The 23,173-nt window shown below is 53.4% G+C and overlaps 1 protein-coding gene across 1 annotated transcript in view; it reads right to left on the reverse strand.

Moving 5' to 3' along the window:
* Nucleotides 1–23,173, reverse strand: part of ryr2a (ryanodine receptor 2a (cardiac)) — a 1,117,859-nt gene that overhangs the window by 577,491 nt on the left and 517,195 nt on the right. The window contains exons 10-11 of the mRNA XM_072511661.1: nucleotides 6,970–7,126; nucleotides 155–319 (exon numbers count right to left, since the gene is read on the reverse strand). Coding sequence (XP_072367762.1) covers nucleotides 155–319; nucleotides 6,970–7,126 — 322 coding nt within the window. The remainder of the gene's footprint in view (nucleotides 1–154; nucleotides 320–6,969; nucleotides 7,127–23,173) is intronic.

Genomic DNA, 23,173 nt, shown 5'->3' on the forward strand with positions numbered 1-23,173 from the left:
GTGCTCCTTCAACATCCCCCACATTACTGTGGTGCATTTCCCCAAGAACAATTATTCCCACTTTATGCTCCTCAGCTCCTGTCTAATAGCAGTATATAATTTCCCCTCCCACAATTAAATACCTTCCCATACTGTGTGTTCCTGAATAACTTACCTTACGTTGAGCTGTTCCCATCCGAGCTGATTTGGCATCTATGGACTGATAGGTGAGCCATAGTCCAGTGTCTAAGTGCTGGATAAAGCACACGGAATCTCCATATTTAACCTCGGGAGATCCCATGCCATCCACCTCTTTTCTTATTCCTGTATCGAGTTTTTCCTGAAAATGTAATCAGATTGTTCTTAAACAATTCTGCATTGAACAAATATACTAATTAAATTAGTCATTATTTATCAATATTCCTTACGGTAGCCCCCCACCCCCAAACGTCCAAAAGGTGGCATACCTTGGCATAATCTCCACCACGACCAGGCTCAAAGTAATACAAACCAAGTTGACGTAGCCTGTTCTCATAAGTTAACCTTTTTAAAAATGTTATCATTCTAAAGATGTTTCCCGCTGCCACACAGCCAATAACCTTTCATGCCCAAAACTGAACTCAGTGCTCCAGATAAAGATCTGACCAAGTTTCCAAACAACTCTCCGTCATAATCCAGCCCTTTTGGGATGAAGGTCAGTATTCAATTAGGCTCTTTTGATTAGGTTGTTTTGCATCCGTCCAATGGTTTTAAATGATTTGTGTGCTTGAACTCTCAAATCTCTTTGCCCCTCTACAGATCCTAGCCAGTAAACACCGCAAAACATTAGAATCCCTCCCCCCTTCTACCTCAATAGATAAATGCACCAATTAACATGGCTCTGGGTTATAAAAATCCCAAGCTCAAATTCTGGTCTGCATCGAGGTAGCTCACGGCTCGGGACGGTAGCCAGTCACTGCAGCCTGCGTCAACACCCCAGCCTTGTGAGAGGGTGAACCTGTCCAGTTCGCTAACCAATGCCCCCCCCCCCCCCCCCTGCACGAATGCAGTACAGGCAAAGAATGGTCTGTCAGGGCATCCATGAAAAAGTAACACCCGGACCCAGGCATGAAAGGTGACTCACAAATGGCATCAGAGTGTCTCTCCAAACCAGGGAGCAAGACCCCAGTGCCCTCGGGAAATTGGGGAGGAGAGTTTTTCCCCAGGCTGGTTGCTATATCCGTCATTTGACAGATCATAAAACCTGCAACAGAGGACTTGTCAAACTCAGAGAATTAATTTATTTGTGGTGGTGTCAGTCTTGCCATTCATGCAACGGTGCAGCTCCACCCCAAGGATGGTAGCACAGAGGGAAAGGTCACACTGAGTTTTGCAACAGGAGTCTGTCCTCTTAATATAACAGGGCCATTGGCACAGGAATGGTTTGCTCAGTCGGTTAACTGGGCATGCAGCCTATTTGGCTGGAGAGTGCCAAATCCAGTCAAGTGGAACCTTTGTAATGGTATTGTGGCCTGTCATAAGGGGGAAACCATAATGGGGCAGAAATGTAGACTAATTGTTCACAATGGCAAAGAGACATGGGTGGAGACTTGGCAAAAATAATAAAATCTGACATGGGGTAATTAATAAGGGGATTTACATATTATAACGAGGCTACAAATACCTCTGCATGGTCTTGGTTTTGTTCCAAGATCACCCGTCTGAAGACAGGCACTTCAATCGTTAGCACAGTGTCTGAAGTTAAACTGCAGCCCAGTCAGTGAGACCCACACCACCTGTGGGTCTTTGAAAAATCACAAATGTTTATTTAAATTGTATTAATGCTCGGAAGAGCGGACACCTCAGGATGATTACCATGCAATACTCATATCTCCCAAAGTCCATCCTTATGACCATGCTGTGGAAGATGATAACAGGTAATGCTGGCAAATAGGGCCCTGGGGAAGCTGGAAGGGTTAATCACCCCTTCAGTGGATTTAACTGATGACGGAAACACGGATCAACAGACAAAACAATTACTGTCTGGGTGGTGGAGGTTCTTCGGATGAAGAACTTATGAGGTCGCACAAGGAAAATTGAAAGAAAACTGCGACCGAATCTTCTGACACCAAGACAGTTCACCAACACTGAAATTTCGGAACCATGCATGAGGCAGGTAGAACAGCAATAGTTGCTACGGAGATGAAGAGACACAATACTGATCTCCTACGGTTGGCAGAGACGAGATGGCTCCAGTGTGGACAGGTAAAGATTACGACTGGGGAATTGATTTTGTACTCTGGGCATGACAATGACAGAGCACCCCTCCGCGGGTGTAGCATGCAGGCTGTTCAGTGAAGCCTAGAGAGCACTTAACAGTTAGGAACCAATCAACTCCAGAATAATCTAAGCAACCTTTAGAACAAAGTACCACAGCACAACATTCCATGTCATCATGTGTTATGCTCCCTCAAATAATGCCGACAACGATGGTAAAGACCACTTCTACTACAGATTGCAACAGGTGATGGGAAACAACAGCCCAAAGAACGAGATTATGGCAGGAATTCTCCAATCCGAGTTTGCCCTGCCACTGCAGCCAGCGAGAACGGAGAATGTGGCTCTCAGCTGAAATCCATTCACTTCAGCGGGATCGGAGACTCCCAGCCGTACTTAAAAAGGAAAAGGGTAAAAGCTGGGAATTTCTTCAGGAGTTGTCTCAATCTGGCAGCTAGAACCTGGGTGAAAACACTGGATGGACAAGTAACCAGACTTCCTGCCAATCTGCCTTTGAAGTTGCAACAAGCCCCGGAGTGTGTTCCCGGTGGTGAAGCTTTACAATGGCTCAGGCAATCAATTGCATGCATAACATTTTTGGCACATATTTTTGGAGGAAAAGCCTGGATAAAAATTTAATTAATGGTGGGTCACCGACTACAAATGAAGCATGCATAAACAATGCCACCCTGACATGTGTGGGAGAGGAACTGTAATCAACGTGTTACTGTGACATATGGCACATTACTATAAATGTGGTACAATCACAGCAGGTTGGAAAACAAGCAGTAAGTCATGCTCAATTCACTGCACTCACGTCGCGTTGCTGGTAACAAAACGGGCAGAAGAGAGACATCAAACAGTGAAAATAATTTGTACGTTCTAATCCCCGATATTATTAGTGTAATTTAAACCTCATTACGGTCTTTCTGTGAGGTTTGAATAAACCTGCTACCAGAACACAAAAGGATGCATAAAACTGAAAGTTATACCTTTTGTTTTGGTACTAAACTGCATGTTATCCCAATAACCATTATGAATAGTCTTTGCACTAAAGAACAAAGCAGTATTTTGTTTGTGGTAAATGTGCTAGAAGTCAAGCACACATTATTCACAAGGTTTGTTGGGAGCATCAAGGTTACAGCAAAAACTCATATTTTGATCTTTGATTTGTCAGTAGATAAACCATGCAATAGCTCTAAAACAAGAAAACAGATGCATATTGTTAGTGTTAGACACCATAGTACGTTGTGGGTGGAATCTTGTCGTCTTCAGCTTTTAAACAGGGGCTGGGACCATTTACAGGATCCCAACCCCAATGGTTTCTGGGGTCCGCCCCTTGTACAATCTTCCCTGATGTGGCCAGTTGACATTGGCCCCTCCAGTGGCGGACGTTAAACTGTCTGAAACACATCTCCCAGAGTTCCATCCCTTTAGGACTGGCAGGCAGGCTGCACAGGTTGAAGGGCCAAGACTGTGGGCAGCTGACAGCCCCACAGGGAGAGATGTGCTGGTGTAGAAAGGAGACCGCAACCCAAGCACCACAAGATGTAAATGCCCTCTCCAGGCACCTCCTGAGTTTTGGCCTCAGTATGAGATAATGTACCGGTGGTATCACCAATCTTCTGCTAAGTGGGTACTTAATTGCTGCTAATTAACTACCGACCACCACAGGTAAACTACATTGGCCTAGATAACATCCAGACCGACATGGGACACAATGGATAAAGACCAGATTAGGACAGCAGATTTCCTTCTCTCAAGAGCATTACTGATTCAACAGTCTTCCCAGACACTTTAAACAAACAAGCTTTATTCTTAGTTAATATATAACTTAGTTAATATATAAACACACAGCAAGAATTTTTTATCAATTACAAACATAAAGACACCCCACAGCTACAGTAATCTATGTATAACACTTAATGAATTACCCCTTAACTGTTCCAACTCAAAACAAAATCCCAGAAACAAAAACCCCCTTTCAAGGGCGTGGCCCAGCACTCTGCATTCTCACTTGAATAAGACGGGCTTTTCCTGAGATTCTGACCCCGTCTCACCAGCAGGTTTAAACCCTTCCGGAAAGCAAACTATATCTTTTAAATTACCAAAGCAGCAGGTAGCTATAATCAATGGTTTTTTTACTGAAACAGATACTTAAAATGAAAAGAGAGAGACAGGAACAAAACACATCTTTCTCCCTAAGTCCACAGTAGTCCAATCTGAAAACAAAAGTAAAACTGACAGCCACAGCTCAGCTCCACCCACAAAAATGACATCACTGAAGCCATGGGATAAGGCAGAAACCTTTCTTAAAGGGACACTCACATGACACTTAGTTAACCAGATAGGTTTGTACACCAATCGATGCTGGCTGTCATGATCGCCATTTCTGACACTAGCTTTATAGTCCAGATTTATTATTTGAATTTAAATTCCGCTAGCTTCAGTGGTGGGATTTGAACCCATGTCTCTAGGCCATTGGATTATTAGTCCGGTGAGATTATCACTATGCCACCATCTCCCCTGGTCTTTAACTGGCTGAAGCTTCAATATCTACAGTGGACATGTCTAAGATACAGGGTGCAAAGTCAGGACCCAGAACTAGTCCCCTTGTCTGGTTCCTGACCCCCTGATTAAGCATTCAGCCCTTAGAATCAGGACAAAGGTATCATGAAGTGCAAAAATAGCAGAGGTTAGTCAAGAGAAACCTTTCCCCAAGTTTTCAGCCTCCCAGAACCTTAGTGACTGCAGCCATGTGGAATGGGCAATCTACCTTTGACACTGTTCCCAATTCAGGAACATTTTGTCACTTCAACGTTATCCTTCACGATACAAGAAAAAGCTCAATTTGATGGGTGCTTCTAATGGGTGCTTCTAATCTTCAATTTCATTCCCACCACAATAAACTTTGCTATCTTCCTCCATTATATCAAAGTTAATAATGCCATTGTTTCTCCGAGAGCTATCCAATGCTGCCTCCTTTAATCTGGAAATCAATACCAATTGGGTTGATTTTGGACTTGGGCCCAAAATAGGCATGGAATCTGTGATGCTTTATCTGAGCCAGTCTGATGCATTCAGCGAGAGCCGCAAACTATTTTTAGGTTCAGGCCTGGCAGGAACACGCTCGATGAGCTGCCAGAAGTTAATGAGCAAGTGTGCAGTCCAGAAAAACAAGGGATAGGTAGTTCCACAGCTCCATGCGCAAGATAAACTTGAGGCCAGCAGTAAACAAAAAGGAGGAGTCATCAGGGATGGTGGTGGGGTGGGGTGGGGGTGGAGGGGAGCGAGCAGGGCGGGAACCACAAAGTCATCTCTTCAAGTGTTTTCCAAGATTCCTGTGATTTAATACCTTTTAATCTTTAATTTATGCCAAGGTAAGCAATGTGTTTAAAATATACTACTGTTGATGAAATTTCCCCACTGAAATAACATCAATAACCTGGCACCCAGTTTCAACATGTTAGTACATGCATGTGGGTGTGTTCGTGGGTGGGGGGACAGGACGTCTAACTTGTAAGGAAATGTGTTTTGTCCAACTTTTCAGCTGCGGCATGTTGCCACACCATATCTGGATATTAAATATCTACTTGAAATGCATCCAGGAGAAAAAGTGATAAAGGCAATGGGGCTGCAGATGGACAGTTAATTCAATTGTACAGCTGGCCAGCAATTACACGTATCGCTTAACCCCAAATTTGATGCATCAGTAATGATATCCATCAGAAAACTGTTTTGTTTATGACAACCTGCCTAAATCATTGAAATTATAACAGGAAACATGAGAGGAATAGTTTTCATTTTTGCTAGGATTTGGTTCCTCTGTAAGTGTAGTGGCCAGCCATGAGGTCCATCGTCCACTATATCCAGCATAATGGCAAGGCGCAGTAAAGGTAATTTTGACTTTGGATGATAGTGTACACTGCACAATCACTTGTGAAACAGCAATCCCTTACTTTCATTTTCAACTAAAATCAGGGAGTGTTTAGCAAGCAATATGTCTTCCACGACTGTCCAAATTCCAAATTGAACCCAGTGCTTCACTGTTACTGGCCACTCCCTCAAATATCTATCCAATTCTCCCTTTTGGCATTTTACCTCCTGGCCTGGGGATTCCAATCCATGCAATTTCCACCTTCGTTGCAAAGTAGCTTAACCTCAATTGTCTCTTAGATTTTCTCTTCTAAGTTTAAGGGCCGCATTCCCGGTTTGGGAGCCAGGAGCGGCGCCTAGGAACAAATCCTTCTCCCCTGCCATGCAAATTTATGCACGGTGGGGTGCTCGCGGGACTCCGTCGGAATGCTGGTGTGTCGGGCCGCCATTTTGAGCTCACCCCCCCCCACCCACCCCTCCCCCCCTCCTTCTCCATCAACAATACTAATCCTCCCCTTCTGCCAGCTGACAAGCAGAGGCAATTACGGGTCCCCATCCCCCCCAACAACACCACCACCACCCCACAGCACACCCGCATGAGGGTGACCCGACATGGGGCATGTAGCCCGCTGCCGCCACCGCCAGCAGGGGACCAGAGTATTGGTACGGGATTTGCACCTTGCCCGACGGTCAATTCTTTGCCACCTCCGGAACGCCGCTACCGGCGTCGGAGAATCCACCCCCAAGTCTCAGTTCCCTAGATTTGGAATTTGCATGAGTACACAAAATAGTTTCAGGTTCACAGGCTAAATGACGGGATTAATCCGATCAGTCTTCCCAATAATTATCTTGGCATACCTTGGATAATCTGAAGCAGAAAGCTGTGCTTTTTACATCAGCTTTTTCCTTGCACATTAGAAGAAGGCCTTTCTCATCACTGAGGCTCAAGTACTTCCCAGTTGTAACGTGTCTCAGTCTGAATGGCTGACCCCATCTGATGTGGCTTCCACTCCACCTGCAAGGAGAAACCAATTCAAACTAAATAACACCTAATCACTATAAAGTCAGTGAAAGGACGAACAAAACCCTGTAATTAAAAATGAAACATAAACAAGTCACTGGACAGCGACATTAAGTAACTTGAATAACCTGTCATCGCTGTTGCCGAGGGTGCAAAGCAGACACGCTGCACGGACAAAGTGGTTTTTATATAGTTTTATATAGTCAGTTATTGTTCAGGTTTTAATAAAGAAATGATGTCCCTACCATGTGAAACACACAAGTTTCAATCGGTCCAAAAGTGCCAGCCACTTGTAATTTCCTTTGTGGTCAATACTCACTTTCCAAAATTATACCTCATTCATAGAATTTGCAGACGTACATGACATAACAGTTCAAACCGGAGAGTGTATAAAATGCAATACAGATCAGTTTCCATCAATACAGGACCACAGAACCATCGAAAGAATACTGTGCAGAAAGAGGCCACTCAGCCCATTATGTCTGTGCTGGCCAAAAAAAGAAAGCAAGAAAAAAAACTTAGCCGCTCATTTTACTCCCATTCTCCAGCACCTGGTGCGTAGCCTGGCAGGTGACTGCACTTTAGATTTAGATCCAGGTACCTTGTACAATAAACGAGGTGTCCAACTATGCTTGCATGGAAATTTATGAATGGGATTTACCGGCTATTCCCGCTGGCGGGATATTCCGATTCCACCAATGCTGCACGGGTTTCCTTTGACAAAGGCGGGACCAGAAAATCCCACTGGCGGGCCGCCTCCGCCGCCAAAAAACATGCGGCGAGTTGGTCAGTATGTTTGGTACATGTGTATTTACAATGTGCATTTACATTTCAAGTGAAACATTTTGTGGTGCATACAGCCCAAGGCATTTACGTGGGTTGTGGCGGGAGGCCCTCAGACTGTGACCTTTCCCCGGAGAGCCATAGCAGCGACTGCCCCAAGCTTCAGTGCGCCCTTGAGCCTCGGAACTTGGCAGTCTGCAACACTGCTGTCAACAGCTCTTCACGCTGGAAGACTGGCTGGCTTCGGGCCGACCAAAGGGTGAATTTCGCCAATTTGATTGTTCTCCAACAACAGCCGACCCCCATAAATCCTATCCCAAACTAGAACAAAGGTCCCCAAAAGAAAGCTGCAGAGCCTGTGTGGTAATTATTTTCTTGAGTTGGCTCACAGCGTTAAAACCTGTTTCACTTTTACTCAGTGAAGAAGTCAGGATACAGAAATGAGATCCTGGGCGCGATCTACCCGCGGCGCCCGCCAGAATCGGAGCGTGATGCAACCGGTAAATCCCAGAGGAGGCCTCCCCCAGGGCTTCCCGACAGCCAGGTCTCGGGGGGCGCCACGATCAGGATTCTGCCCTTAATGGGCAGGGCCAAGCTTCGCACGCCTAAGTAGGTTTAAAACCCACTCAGGTGTGCTGACCCAGATCTACCTGACTCCCGCCATCTAACGGCTTCCCCAGGGAGAACCCAGCCGGACGTCGTTCAGTACTGGCCCACACAAATGTGGACCAGGCGAAACAGCACCCCGGCGTCTCCCAGGCCATTGGAGGCCCCTGGGTGGTCAGGGACAGGGCTGGGTGGTTAGGCCCACTGCACCACCCCTGGAATGCAGACAGCTTGGCACTGCCAGCTTGGCACCTTGGCAACACCACACTGCCATGCCAAGGTGCCCAGGTGGCACTGCCAAGCTAGCAGGAGCACTGCCAGAGTAGCAGCGCCTGGGTGCCAGGGTGGCACAGCCAAGGGTCTGGTCCTGAGGGGGGGGGCATGCCCATGAAAGGAGGGTGGAGGGGGTGTATGAAGGGTGGGGGGTTCGGGGTGGGTATGAAGGGGTTCTGGAAGTGAGGGGGGTTGAAGAGCGGGGGTTTTGGAAGGGGGCACCTGAAAGGGGGTGTGGGAAAGCCTGAAAAGAGGTGGGGGCCTCAGCAACCTCATAGCAGGCTGTCAACACTGGGGGAAGGGGGGGGGGGGGGCAGCGGCTATATGATTGGGAGGTGACATTGCCCATGGATGGGGGTTTTGGGGTACCCTCAAGCGCATTTATTGCTCAGGGCACGCTTTCAAAATGGTGGCCCGATCTCTGAGGAGCCGGTCTGGCTAGTGAGTTCAGCTCACCAGTGATTAAAATAATTTGGGCTAGCCAGGTGAGAAACTCTCCAAGGCCCAAAAAAGTGACTACATGTCGTTAGATAGTGGTGGGGAAGGCACTGACAGAGCCAGGAAGAAACTCCCAGCAAAACCCACCACAAATTACATTTCGAATATTTTCCATTAGATCGTGCCCCTTGTTTCTTTCAGATGACAAATTATCACATCAACATTTTCACAACTCTTTCTGAGACCGCACAGTAACCCACTGCTCTCATAGGTCAACCTAACAGATGGGAGAGGGGGAACTGCAAGAACTAAGGGATTCAGCCAGCTTTCATACTTTCATTCCAGTGCGGGACACCACCATCAATATCATTGTGTTCAATGATATAGTGTTCAATTCTGGTCGCCACACTACCAGAAGGATGTGGAGGCTTTAGAGAGGGTGGAGAAGAGATTTACCAGAATGTTGCCTGGTATGGAGGGCATTACCTATGAGGAGAGGTTGAATAAACTCTGTTTGTTCTCACTGGAACAACGGAGATGGAGGGGCGACCTGATAAGAGGTCTACAAAATTATGAGGGACATAGACAGAGTGGGTAGTCAGAGGCTTTTTCCCAGGGTAGGGGGGTCAATTACTAGGGGACATAGGTTTAAGGTGCGAGGTTTAGAGGAGATGTACGAGGCAAGTTTTTTTACACAGAAGGTAGCGGGTACCTGGAACTCGGTGCTGGAGGAGGTGGTGGAAGCAGGGACGATAGTGACGTTTAAGGGGGGTCTTGACAAATAAATGAATAGGATGGGAATAGAGGGATACAGACCCCGGAAGTGTAGAAGACTTTAGTTTAGATGGGCAGCATGGTCGGCACAGGCTTGGAGGGCCGAAGGGCTTGTTCCTATGCTGTACCTTTCTTTGTTCTTTGTTGTTCATTAACAGGGCAAAGATATACAGTGCAGCTGATTGTGCAACGGCATTACACACACACACACATACATGCATACACACACTCTCATGCATGCACGCATGTGCGCATGCATAGACACAAGTGCACATCCTTAAGCAGCATTTTACTGCCACTCGTTCAATACTTTTTACCCTCGACATTACATCTTTACCCTGGTTAGAGCCCTTTCTTTTAACCTTGAAGATAACAATGGGTGTACTTTGGCTGCAAACCTCACTACTTCATTTGTGCGAATGTCATCATGCTCCACGTCCAGCCCTGCCAAAATATAGGGTGGTCGAGAGACAAGTATCTTCCCCAATGTGTCAGCAACGTCAGAAACTTATTTGAAAGATGGCCCGAAATGTGTTATTTAAGGTAACTATATCGCCGTTCCTTCATTTTCACTGGGTCAAAGTCTTGGAACTCCTCCCATGACAGCACTGTGGCTGTACGTACACCGCATGGACTGTGGCCGTTCAAGAGGCAGCTTGCCACCACCATCTCAAGGGCAATGAATGATGGCCTAGCCAGCGAAGCCCACATACCTGTCATGATATTCAAACACACACATCATGATGGACACACTAACAGGCAAATCAGAGTACACAACACCACAACCAATCACAGACAAGAACACCAACCACATAAAAAGCACGAGCACGACACCTGGAGGTCAGTAGGTCTGGGGAGAAGGAAGCATGAAAGAGCTGTTGAAACACCACAAGCAGGGAGCCCCCCACGTGCAGAGTGCAAAGACCAAGTTGTAAATAGTGAGTTTAAATAAACAAGTGTTGTACCATATGCAACTGTGTTGGCTCTTCTGTGTGTTAGAACACCCAACACCACATGGTACAGGAGTGGATCGATACCTGCCTACCAACCTGCCATTCTGGACATGGACCACACCGGCAAACCGCAGCCGATGCAAGTCACGGGGAACCTAGGCACCAACTGGAAGCTCTACAGGCAGCGATTTGACCTGTACATCCGTGCCACCGAAAAACAGAATGTCTCGGATGATTCGAAGATTGCAATGCTCCTCTTCTACGCAGGCCCCCACCCAAATGATGTCTTTAATTCACTGGTGTTCGAGGAAGGCGAAAACCAGGCCAAATATGACACGGTCATCCTCAAAATGGACCAGCACTTTCAAACTGAAGTAAACGAAACTTTCGAAAGATACATCTTTCAGCAACGCCTGCAAGGTAAGGAGGAGCTTTTTCAACCCTTTTTGACGCACCTCCGGATTCTAGCGCAGTCCTGCGGTTACGGCACCACCACAGAGTCCATGATCAGGGACCAGATTGTTTTTGGCGTTGCCTCCAGTGGCCTACGCCAGCAGCTTCTTAAAATAAAGAGCCTCACCTTAGCGTCTGCTGTGGAAGCCTGTGTCCTCCATGAAAATGCGACCTGCCGTTTTGCCCGATTTCAGGCGTCCGAGTTGGCACGGAGGGGGTCCCCAGCCGTCGAATCGGCAAGCCAGGCCGCCCACGACGTTGAACGCATCCAGGCCGTCGATTTCTTCCCGCCCCACGGCCCGGACGACAGCGGCCGCTTCCCGCGCTTTTCGCGGTCTCCCGCGCAGGTGCGCGCCAAGAATAACGGCCACAACGAGGGACGCACTGCGCAGGCGCGCCCACCGCAAGATCGCACTGCGCATGCGCAGTGGCGCAACGAACGCCGTGACGTCATGACGTGCAGCAAGTGTGGAGGTCTACACTTAAAAGGGCAATGTCCTGCAAAATACCAACAGTGCAACAGATGTGCCATGATAGGCCACTACGCAGCCCGCTGTCGTGCGGCTCAACCCATGGATCCGGCGCATCCTCGACAACCTCGCACACGAGTCAGGACCGTCCAGCCCACGCATCAAGACTTCCAGTTAAGTGATGCAGATGACCAGGATGACTTCAGAGTTGCCGTCATTGATGTCAACAAGGTCAATGCCATCAATCCAGACGATGAGTGGTGTGCCACCCTGACGGTCAACCGATCGCGCGTCGCCTTCCGTCTGGACACCGGCGCATCCGCCAACCTGATTGCTTACTCTGCAGTCCAGGCCATGAAGGTCAAACCACTCATCACACCATCCCGGCTTAAGATGGTTGACTATAACGGGAACGTTATCCCGTCCGTAGGATCTTGCCAGCTACAGGTGACTCACAAGGGGTACACGGCCACACTCCCCTTCGAAGTTGTGGGCTCATCAAAGGACTCGTTACTGGGCGCACAAGCGTGTAAGGTCCTTCACCTGGTACAGCGCATCATGTCTCTCTCTCCAGATGAGATATCCGACTTCCCGGATGCTGAGTTCCACGCGAATCTCCATTCCCTCCTCGCTCACAACCAGGAGGTTTTTGAAGGCATGGGGACATTGCCACACACGTACAAGATTCGACTCAGACCGGACGCCATCCCTGTCGTTCACGCACCTCGCAGGGTTCCTGCGCCTCTCAAAGACCGCCTCAAGGCACAACTGCAGATTCTTCAGGACCAAGGGGTCCTATCCAAGGTCACGGAGCCCACGCCATGGGTCAGCTCCATGGTCTGTGTAAAGAAGCCCTCTGGCGAGCTCCGTATATGTATAGATCCAAAAGATCTGAACAACAACATCATGCGGGAACACTATCCCATCCCAAAACGAGAAGACCTCACCAGCGAGATGGCGCGAGCCAACATATTCACTAAATTGGATGCGTCCAAAGGATTCTGGCAGATCCAACTGGACCCGGCCAGCCGAAGACTATGCACATTCAACACCCCTTTTGGCAGATTCTGCTACAACCGGATGCCATTCGGCATCATTTCGGCATCTGAAGTATTCCACCGCATTATGGAGCAGATGATGGAAGGCATCGAAGGGGTACGTGTATATGTGGACGATATCATCATTTGGTCCACCACTCCGCAGGAACACATGCATCGTCTTCGACGTGTCTTCACCCGCATACGGCAAAATGGCCTGCGTCTCAACCGTGCGAAGTGTGCTTTCGGCCAGACGGAGCTGAAATTCCTCGGGGACCACATCTCAAGGTCCGGGGTCCGTCCCGATGCAGACAAGGTTAGCGCCATCACAGCCATGCCACGACCGGCTGACAAGAAGGCTGTCTTAAGATTCCTGGGCATGGTCAACTTCCTTGGGAAGTTCATTCCCAACCTGGCTTCTCATACAACAAACATGCGCCATCTCGTAAAAAAATCGACGGAATTCAACTGGCACCAGTCGCATCAGCAGGAATGGGAGGAGCTCAAGCACAAACTGGTCACGGCACCAGTGCTGGCCTTCTTTGACGCGACTCGCCCCACAAAGATCTCAACAGACGCCAGCCAATCTGGTATTGGAGCGGTACTCCTGCAAAAAGACAGCACGTCATCATGGGCCCCGGTTGCGTATGCCTCACGAGCCATGACCCCTACCGAACAGCGCTACGCGCAAATCGAAAAAGAATGCCTGGGCTTGTTAACTGGACTGGACAAGTTCCACGACTATGTGTATGGCCTGCCACGATTCACGGTCGAAACTGACCACCGCCCCCTGGTCAACATCATTAACAAAGACCTGAACGACATGACTCCTCGCCTCCAGCGCATCTTACTCAAACTCAGGAGGTACGATTTTGAACTGATCTACACTCCGGGGAAGGAACTCATAGTGGCGGACACTCTTTCCCGAGCAGTGAGCACACCACCAGATGCGGAGGGGTTCGTGCGTCAAATTGAGGCACACGTGACTCTGACAGCAGCAAATATGCCAGCTGATGATCCTTGTCTGGCCCACATACGCGCAGAGACGGCGACTGACCCTCTGCTGCAGCGAGTGATGCGCCACATGACGGAAGGGTGGCTAAAAGGGCAGTGCCCCCAGTTTTACAATGTGCGAGATGATCTCACCAATATAGACGGGGTCCTTATGAAATCGCATAGGATCGTCATTCCACACAGTGTGCGCCAGATGATTCTTCGTCAACTACACGAAGGCCACCTGGGTGTCGAAAAATGCAGACGAAGGGCCCGGGCGGCGGTATATTGGCCGGGTATTAATGAAGACATAGCCAACATGGTGCTCAACTGCACAACCTGTCAGAGGTTTCAGCCGGCGCAACCTCCGGAAACACTTCTACCACACGAGATGGTGACGTCCCCCTGGGCGAAGGTGGGTGTTGACCTATTTCACGCGCTCGGCAGAGATTACATTGTTATTATAGACTACTTCTCAAACTACCCGGAAGTCATGCCTCTCCATGATCTGACGTCGTCCGCAGTCATTGGGGCCTGCAAGGAAACGTTTGCTCGCCATGGCATTCCAAGGACTGTCATGTCAGACAATGGACCTTGTTTTGCCAGCCGTGAATGGTCGTCCTTTGCCGCAGCATATGGTTTCACTCATGTGACATCCAGCCCTCTGCATCCACAATCGAACGGGAAGGCTGAAAAGGGTGTCCACATCGCAAAGCGGCTCCTGTGCAAGGCGGCTGATGCCGGATCGGACTTTAACCTTGCCTTGCTGGCCTATCGATCGGCCCCGTTATCCACGGGCCTCTCGCCAGCGCAGCTACTAATGGGTCGCTCCCTCAGGACGACGGTACCTTCCGTCCTGGCACCGACAACAGACCATGAGGCGGTTCTTCGGGACATGCAACTGCAGCGTGATCGCCAGAAAGGTCGGTACGACACACGAGCGACGGACCTGCCCCCCCTGTCCTCCGGAGACAAAGTACGCGTCCATCAACCGTATGGTGGCTGGTCAGCACCGGCCGAAGTCCTCCGACAAGTGGCTCCCCGCTCGTTCCTGGTTCGCATGCCGGATGGTTCCGTGCGTCGCCGCAATCGGCGCGCCCTTCGCCGACTTCCACGTTCACAGCCACACAACACGCCAGATCCTCAACAGGCTTCCGAGGATGACTTTGTGGAGCTGCCGCACATCACGCCCTTTCCATCGCCACCCATGGCCATGCCTGCACAGCAGCCGGTGGTTCTTGATCCACCCTTAAGGCGGTCAACCCGAATTCGTCGCAAACCCATTAGAATGGACTTATAATACAGTTCATATGTTTAATAAGTTGGACAATTTTACATGATAACCTGTTGTTGTTTATCGTTCCAGATGTCGTCTGACTGGACAACTGTTCAAAATTTTTTTTCTTCTTCTCTCGTTCGAATTTCTGTTATGTTATGGTACAACTGGATTCATGTGACGCACTCGACATCGCCCCATGTACATAGTTCCGTCATAGACACATGCTGCACACGACACACACACACTCTTAGATGCACTCACGTCACGATCATATTTATTACCACGTAGGCACATATCTTTGTAAAAAGGGGGGATGTCATGATATTCAAACACACACATCATGATGGACACACTAACAGGCAAATCAGAGTACACAACACCACAACCAATCACAGACAAGAACACCAACCACATAAAAAGCACGAGCACGACACCTGGAGGTCAGTAGGTCTGGGGAGAAGGAAGCATGAAAGAGCTGTTGAAACACCACAAGCAGGGAGCCCCCCACGTGCAGAGTGCAAAGACCAAGTTGTAAATAGTGAGTTTAAATAAACAAGTGTTGTACCATATGCAACTGTGTTGGCTCTTCTGTGTGTTAGAACACCCAACACCACAATACCTTCAATTAATTTTTTTAAAACTTCAGTAATAATATAGAACGAAAATCTTTCCACCACATTTATCAAGCGAGTTAGAGATAGCAACTGGAGGACATCTTTTCCCCTCATCATAAACCGTTTGATCTGAATATGAGAGCTAAAGTGCAGAAGTGTGGGTAAACAATCTCTTCAGCAACAGTCTGCACGGGTAATTTGCAATTTCACATATTGAAAAGAATTTCTTCTTTGTGTCAATGTGAGATAGTGTGTCATCCATCATTTAGAATTTTTCAGCCGTATTATTCCCATTACTGAAACCATCCATCAATAACGAGGAGCTCTGAGGTTGCTACAACTGCTGTCATGGCATTTTTATTAATTGCTTATTTAAACTTTTTTTATAGCACAAAATTCCCACTGAACTGAATTACTTCAAATGATCTCAAATCTGGGGCGTCATTCTCCGGCCCCCCGCCGGGTCGGAGAATGGCCGTTGGCCGCCGTGAATCTCGCCCCCGCCCCCGCCGAAGTCTCCGAAGGGAGAAAAGTCGGCGGGGCGTTAATGGCGCCGCTGCCGCGGAGAATGTCACGGGTCTGCGCAAGGCAGCCGATTTTCGGCCTGCCGATATTCTCCCTTCCGGATGGGCCGAAGTCCCGTCGACGTGATGACCGTTCACGTCGACGTCAATCAAACCTCCTTTTCATCGGCGTGACCCGGTGCTCCAGGCTCACGCCGACCAGCGAGGAGGTGAGTGACGGCCTGGGGGGTTGGCTCTGGGCAGGAAATGGCGTGGCCGCAGACTGATTGCGTGAGGAGAGGTGTGTCTCGGCTTGTGTGTGTATGTGTGCGGCGGGGGGGGGGGGGGGGGTTAGAGTAGGCTGGGCTCCGGGGGAGTGCCGGGAGGGGGTCCGTGCCGGGGTGGAGGTTGGGGGGGGGGTCCGTGCCGGGGTGGAGGTTGGGGGGGGGGGGTCCGTGCCGGGGTGGAGGTGGGTGGGGGTCCATGCCGGGGTGGAGGTTGGGGGGGGGGTCCGTGCCGGGGTGGAGGTTGGGGGGGGGGTCCGTGCCGGGGTGGAGGTTGGGGGGGGTCCGTGCTGGGGTGGAGGTTGGGGAGGGGGTCCGTGCCGGGGTGGAGGTTGGGGAGGGGGTCCGTGCCGGGGTGGAGATTGGGGGGGGGGGGTCCGTGCCGGGGTGGAGGTTGGGGGGGGGGGGGGTCCGTGCCGGGGTGGAGGTTGGGGGGGGTCCGTGCCGGGGTGGAGGTTGGGGGGGGGCTGGTCCGTGCCGGGGTGGAGGTTGGGGGGGGGGGGTCCGTGCCGGGGTGGAGGTTGGGGGGGGGGGTCCGTGCCGGGGTGGAGGTTGGGGGTTGGGGTCCGTGCCGGGGTGGGTGATGGGAGGGCAAATGAGTTGGTCCACCTGGCCAGGTGCCAGCCTCCAACAGTTGGACCCATGCGGTCCATGCCACCTGGCTGGGGGGAGGAGGGGATATGGGCAATGATGACATGTCGTCGTTCCCCTCCCCCCCACCAGGCCGTCATGTTTTCAGACCATCCAGCGATGTTGGCCGCCGTGGTGGCAGCCGCTCATGTCTATGTTGCCCTGGATGAGGAGGAGGAGGAGGAGGAGGAGGAGGAGGAGCGTGCCAGAGAGGCGGCGCATGCTGCCGCAGAGGGGCAGGCGGCAGCCGCCCAGGCTGGAGGGACACCTGACCGACAGGACGAGGAGGGGGAGGAGGACGTCGCGGCCCTACGGCAACGGAGGCACCCGAGGGCGCCCCGTGTGTACCGGCCCCGGCAGTCATACCAGGACCTCACGGACCGGGAATGCAGAAGGAGACTCCGGATGAGCCGGGAAACCGTGGCACACATCTGCCACCTGCTGGCACACCTGTCACCGCGTGGCACTGGCGGGGGACACCCTCTCCCCGTGTCCGTCAAGGTTACGGTGGCCCTGAACTTTTATGCAACGGGGTCATTCCAGGCACCGAGTGGGGACCTGTCCGGCATATCGCAGGCATCGGTGCATCGGTGCATCCGGGCAGTGACAGATGCCCTTTATGCCATGTCGCACCACTACATCCGCTTCCCCGTGGACCGGGCCAGCCAAGATGCCCGGGCCATGGGCTTCTCTGCCGTTGCCGGGTTCCCCATGGTCCAGGGCGCGATCGATGGGATGCACGTCGCCGTGCGGCCACCTGCAGAGAACAGGGCCGTGTTCACTAATAGGAAGGGGACCTATTCAATGAACGTACAGGTGGTCTGCGACCACCGCATGATGATCCTGCACGTCTGCGCCCGTCACCCAGGCAGTGTACACGACTCATTCGTGTTGTCGCGGTCATCCATCCCCGGCATGTACGAGGGACGCCATCCCCGGCTGAGGGGCTGGTTGCTGGGCGACAGGGGCTACCCATTGCGATCGTGGCTGATGACGCCTATACGGAGGCCACGCAATGAGGCGGAGAACCGCTACAATGATGCCCATGTAGCGACAAGGGGAGTGATCGAGAGGTGCTTTGGCGTGCTGAAGATGCGTTTAAGGTGCCTGGACCTCTCTGGGGGCGCCCTCCAGTATCGGTCAGATAGGGTCGGCCGCATCATTGTGGTGTGCTGCGTCCTGCACAACATAGCCCAGCAGAGGGGCGATGTGCCGCAGGCAGAGGAGGGCGGAGTGGAGGAGCAGCAGGAAGAGGCCCAGTCCTCCCCAGATGAGGGGGATGGGGGCAATGGTCAGGGCAGACGGGGTAGACACAGGCGGGTGGCTGTCCACCGTTACCGGCTGGCCCAGCGGGCACGGGACAGACTGATAGACGCCCGCTTCACTGACTAGATGGGCGTGGGAATCGGGTAGTATGGCCACAGACCGCACACCATGACAACAGCCGACCACCCACACCCCCCACCCATCCACCCACCCAGCACCCTCACCCCCCTCCCCAACCCCACACACCCCACCCGCATGCACACCACCCCCCCACCCCCAATTGCCGATCCACCGGCGGCAGAACGGGCCGGGCTCACCCAGTTGCGGGTGGACGCGTGTCTATCGCAGGCCATGGAGAATGATGACAACCCGCCTCCGATGAGCTCCTGGCTCTACATCGTTGGACTATGTCTGACCCATGGCCAAAGTACCACCATCCACCCGGACCATCCCTGCATGCGGCTGTGACACTGCAGCGCACGGTCCCGTCCTCTGCCCGGGGGATGTTGATGGCGGCCCAGGGGGAAGGGGGCAGACTCACCTGGGGCTGAGGTAAGACCACCCCTCACACACACACTTGCGCTCAACGTACATGACACGCCCGCACACTTTGGACAGAGCACAAAGGCAGCTTCGGTAGGTGTAACATTGACTTTAATAACCAAAGGAGTTCATGCACGTGCCCTAGCCCCTAAAACTCATCTGTGCCCTGCACCCGTGCCAACTTACTCAGTGTCTAATTGTTTGGCCTTACGGGCCCTTTGACTACGTCTACGTGGTTCCCCAGACGGTACAGCAGAACTGGAGGTGGACTCCTGTGATTCCTGCCCTCTGACACTGGATCCCTTTGGCGGCCGTTTCCTGAGGCGTCCTGGCCTAGATGGGCCAGGCTGCGGCCCGGGCGACTGGGATGGCGAGCTGCCAGCCTGTCCTGCCCGTTGCCCACCCGATGCACCTGGGACGGAAGGGGGGGAGTCCGAGGTGTCGCGGTGTACCGGGACCTCCCCTGCAGAGGGAGCCGGGATGGACCACACCACCTCCTCCTCCCTCGGGGTGCCCGATGGCCCCCAGGCCTCTACATGGGTGGGGGATGCGAACGGACTGGCCATCCGACGCGCCCCCGACATCTGGCGCTGCCAGTCCTGGAGGCCCGTGCTGGTATCGACAGGGGTCTGCAGGTTTGCAGCCATGGAGCCCAGGGGGTTGTCGAACCCTGTCTGCGACAGTGCGACGCCAGCTCGCACATGGCCACTGGCGCCGATGCCCTCAGCGATGGCCTGCTGAGACTGGGCCATGGCCTGCAGAGACTGGGCCATGGCCTGCAGAGACTGAGCTATGGCCTGCTGAGACTGGGCCATGGCCTGCTGAGACTGGGCCATGGCCTGCTGAGACTGGGCTATGGCGTTGAGCGCCTCTGCCATCTGGCGCTGGCACTGGCTCATGGCCTCCTGTGAGCGGGCAGCCATTTCCTGGGCCACAGACGCCGCCTGCACGGAAGGCCCCAGGCCTCGCAAAACGTTCCCCATGTCTGACACCGTCGCACCCATTGCCTCCACCGCGAACGCCACCCGTGCGGTGTCAGCCTGGGTGGCACGCATGACCGGGACCACTCCCAGCTCCTGGACGCGGGTGGACTCCTCCACCTGCGACCGCAGCCGCCGCAAGCCACCCGTCACCCTCTTCGCTCGTCTCCGTGTCGGTGGTTGCATCGGATCTATGTGTGGGTGTGGTAACTGCAGGAACCCGGGATCCATCTGGGCGGCAGATGTTCGCTTGGCCTGGGCTGCCCTCCGACCGCCCGGTCCCTCTGCTGCTCCTACCTCCACCTGCTGTACCGGGACGGCTGTGTTGTGCGCACCAGTGAGTGTACCAGACGCCTCATCACTAAAGTGCCCAACCGTGGTGAGTGTTTCTGCGATGGTGGAGGGTGTTGGTGACAGCAGTGGCGTTGTGTCGTGCTCTTCGTCCCACTCTGAGTCCATGGCACTTTGGGGTGGGGGTTCGTCTCCACCCATCCACTCTGAGTCACTGTCCGGTATTTCGTCTTCCCGGGTAGGGGTGTCCTGGGTAGTGCTGTCCCGGGTAGTGCTGTCCCGGGTAGTGCTGTCCCGGGTAGTGGTGTCCCGGGTAGTGGTGTCCTGGGTAGTGGTGTCCCGGGTAGGGGTGTCCTGGGTAGTGGTGTCCCGGGTAGGGGTGTCCTGGATAGTGGTGTCCTGGGTAGTGGTGTCCTGGCTCGGATGTGACGGGGGCCTGTGGCTGCCCCCCTCATCGCTGGGTGGTCGCTCCCGCACGTGACGGGGGTGTCGTCTCCCTGTTGCTCCAGGTCTCTCCGTCTCCCGTGGTGTGCGAGGGGCATCCTGCGGGCGTCGCATGCTGGAGGGTCCGGGTCTCTCCGTCTCCCGTGGTCTCCGAGGGGCATCCTGCGGGCGTCGCATGCTGGAGGGTTCGGGTCTCTCCGTCTCCCGTGGTCTCCGAGGGGCATCCTGCGGGCGTCGCATGCTGGAGGGTTCGGGTCTCTCCGTCTCCCGTGGTCTCCGAGGGGCATCCTGCGGGCGTCGCATGCTGGAGGGTTCGGGTCTCTCCGTCTCCCGTGGTCTCCGAGGGGCATCCTGCGGGCGTCGCATGCTGGAGGGTGCGGGTCTCTCTGTCTCCTGTGGTCTCCGAGGGGCATCCTGCGGGCGTCGCATGCTGGAGGGTGCGGGTCTCTCCGTCTCCTGTGGTCTCCGAGGGGCATCCTGCGGGCGGTGTGCATCTGCGGGGAAGGGTGCCTGGACGTTTGGTCCTGCGATACACAATGAAGCATGCATGGTTAGACATCAGGCAGTGATCAGGTGATACGGGGGAGGGGGATATAGGGGAGGGGGGATATGGGGACGGGCTGTTGGTGGCTCACTTGCTCGTGGGGCCCCGACCTCTGCATCAGCAACCTCCCGGTCCTCAGGTCCGCCAGCCAGTTCCAGGGCCCTTTCCTCGTGTACGGTCAGTGGCCTCTCATCAGCGGGCCCTCCTCCAGTCCTCACATGCTCCCTATTGTTGTGTGCGCGCTTCTCCTGGGGGGGGTGGGGGGGGGTGGTGGCAGGGGTAAAAGGCAACAGTGTTAGGCAGGTATATGAATGCACGCCATCGGTTACGCGTGCATTGCAGAGGTTAAGGTTAGGGCTGGATTCACTTGGGGATATGGGGGAGGGGGGATATGGGGAGGGGGGGATATGGGGGAGGGGGGATATGGGGCAGGGGGATATGGGGGAGGGGGGATATGGGGGATATGGGGGAGGGGGGAATATGGGGGATATGGGGGAGGGGGGATATGGGGGAGGGGGGATATGGGGGAGGGGGGATATGGGGGAGGGGGGATATGGGGGATATGGGAGAGGGGGGATATGGGGAGGGGGATATGGGGGAGGGGGATATGGGGGAGGGGGGATATGGGGGAGGGGGGATATGGGGATATGGGGGAGGGGGATATGGGGGAGGGGGGATATGGGGGAGGGGGGATATGGGGGATATGGGGGAGGGGGGATATGGGGGAGGGGGGATATGGGGGATATGGGGGAGGGGGGATATGGGGATATGGGGGAGGGGGGATATGGGGGAGGGGGGATATGGGGGATATGGGGGAGGGGGGATATGGGGAGGGGGGATATGGGGGATATGGGGAGGGGGGATATGGGGGATATGGGGGAGGGGGGATATGGGGGATATGGGGGAGGGGGGATATGGGGGATATGGGGGAGGGGGATATGGGGAATATGAGGCAGGGGGGATATGGGGGATATGGGGCAGGGGGGATATGGGGGAGGGGGATATGGGGGAGGGGGGATATGGGGGAGGGGGGATATGGGGGATATGGGGGAGGGGGGATATGGGGGATATGGGGGAGGGGGGATATGGGGGATATGGGGAGGGGGGATATGGGGGAGGGGGGATATGGGGGAGGGGGGATATGGGGAGGGGGATATGGGGAGGGGGATATGGGGAGGGGGGATATGGGGGAGGGGGGATATGGGGGAGGGGGGATATGGGGGAGGGGGGATATGGGGGAGGGGGGATATGGGGGAGGGGGGATATGGGGGAGGGGGGATATGGGTGATATGGGGGAGGGGGGATATGGGGGATATGGGGGAGGGGGGATATGGGGGAGGGGGATATGGGGAGGGGGGATATGGGGGAGGGGGGATATGGGGGAGGGGGGATATGGGGGAGGGGGATATGGGGGAGGGGGGATATGGGGAGGGGGGATATGGGGGAGGGGGGATATGGGGGATATGGGGAGGGGGATATGGGGGATATGGGGGAGGGGGGATATGGGGGATATGGGGGAGGGGGGGATATGGGGGAGGGGGGATATGGGGGAGGGGGGAGGGGGGATATGGGGGATATGGGGAGGGGGGATATGGGGAGGGGGGATATGGGGGAGGGGGGATATGGGGGAGGGGGATATGGGGGAGGGGGGATATGGGGGATATGGGGAGGGGGGATATGGGGAATATGAGGCAGGGGGGATATGGGGGATATGGGGCAGGGGGGATATGGGGAGGGGGATATGGGGGATATGGGGGAGGGGGGATATGGGGTATATGGGGGAGGGGGGATATGGGGAATATGAGGCAGGGGGGGATATGGGGGATATGGGGCAGGGGGATATGGGGGAGGGGGATATGGGGGATATGGGGGAGGGGGGATAT

The sequence above is a fragment of the Scyliorhinus torazame genome, chromosome 1 (assembly GCF_047496885.1).
Source record: "Scyliorhinus torazame isolate Kashiwa2021f chromosome 1, sScyTor2.1, whole genome shotgun sequence".
Lineage (NCBI taxonomy): Eukaryota > Metazoa > Chordata > Chondrichthyes > Carcharhiniformes > Scyliorhinidae > Scyliorhinus > Scyliorhinus torazame.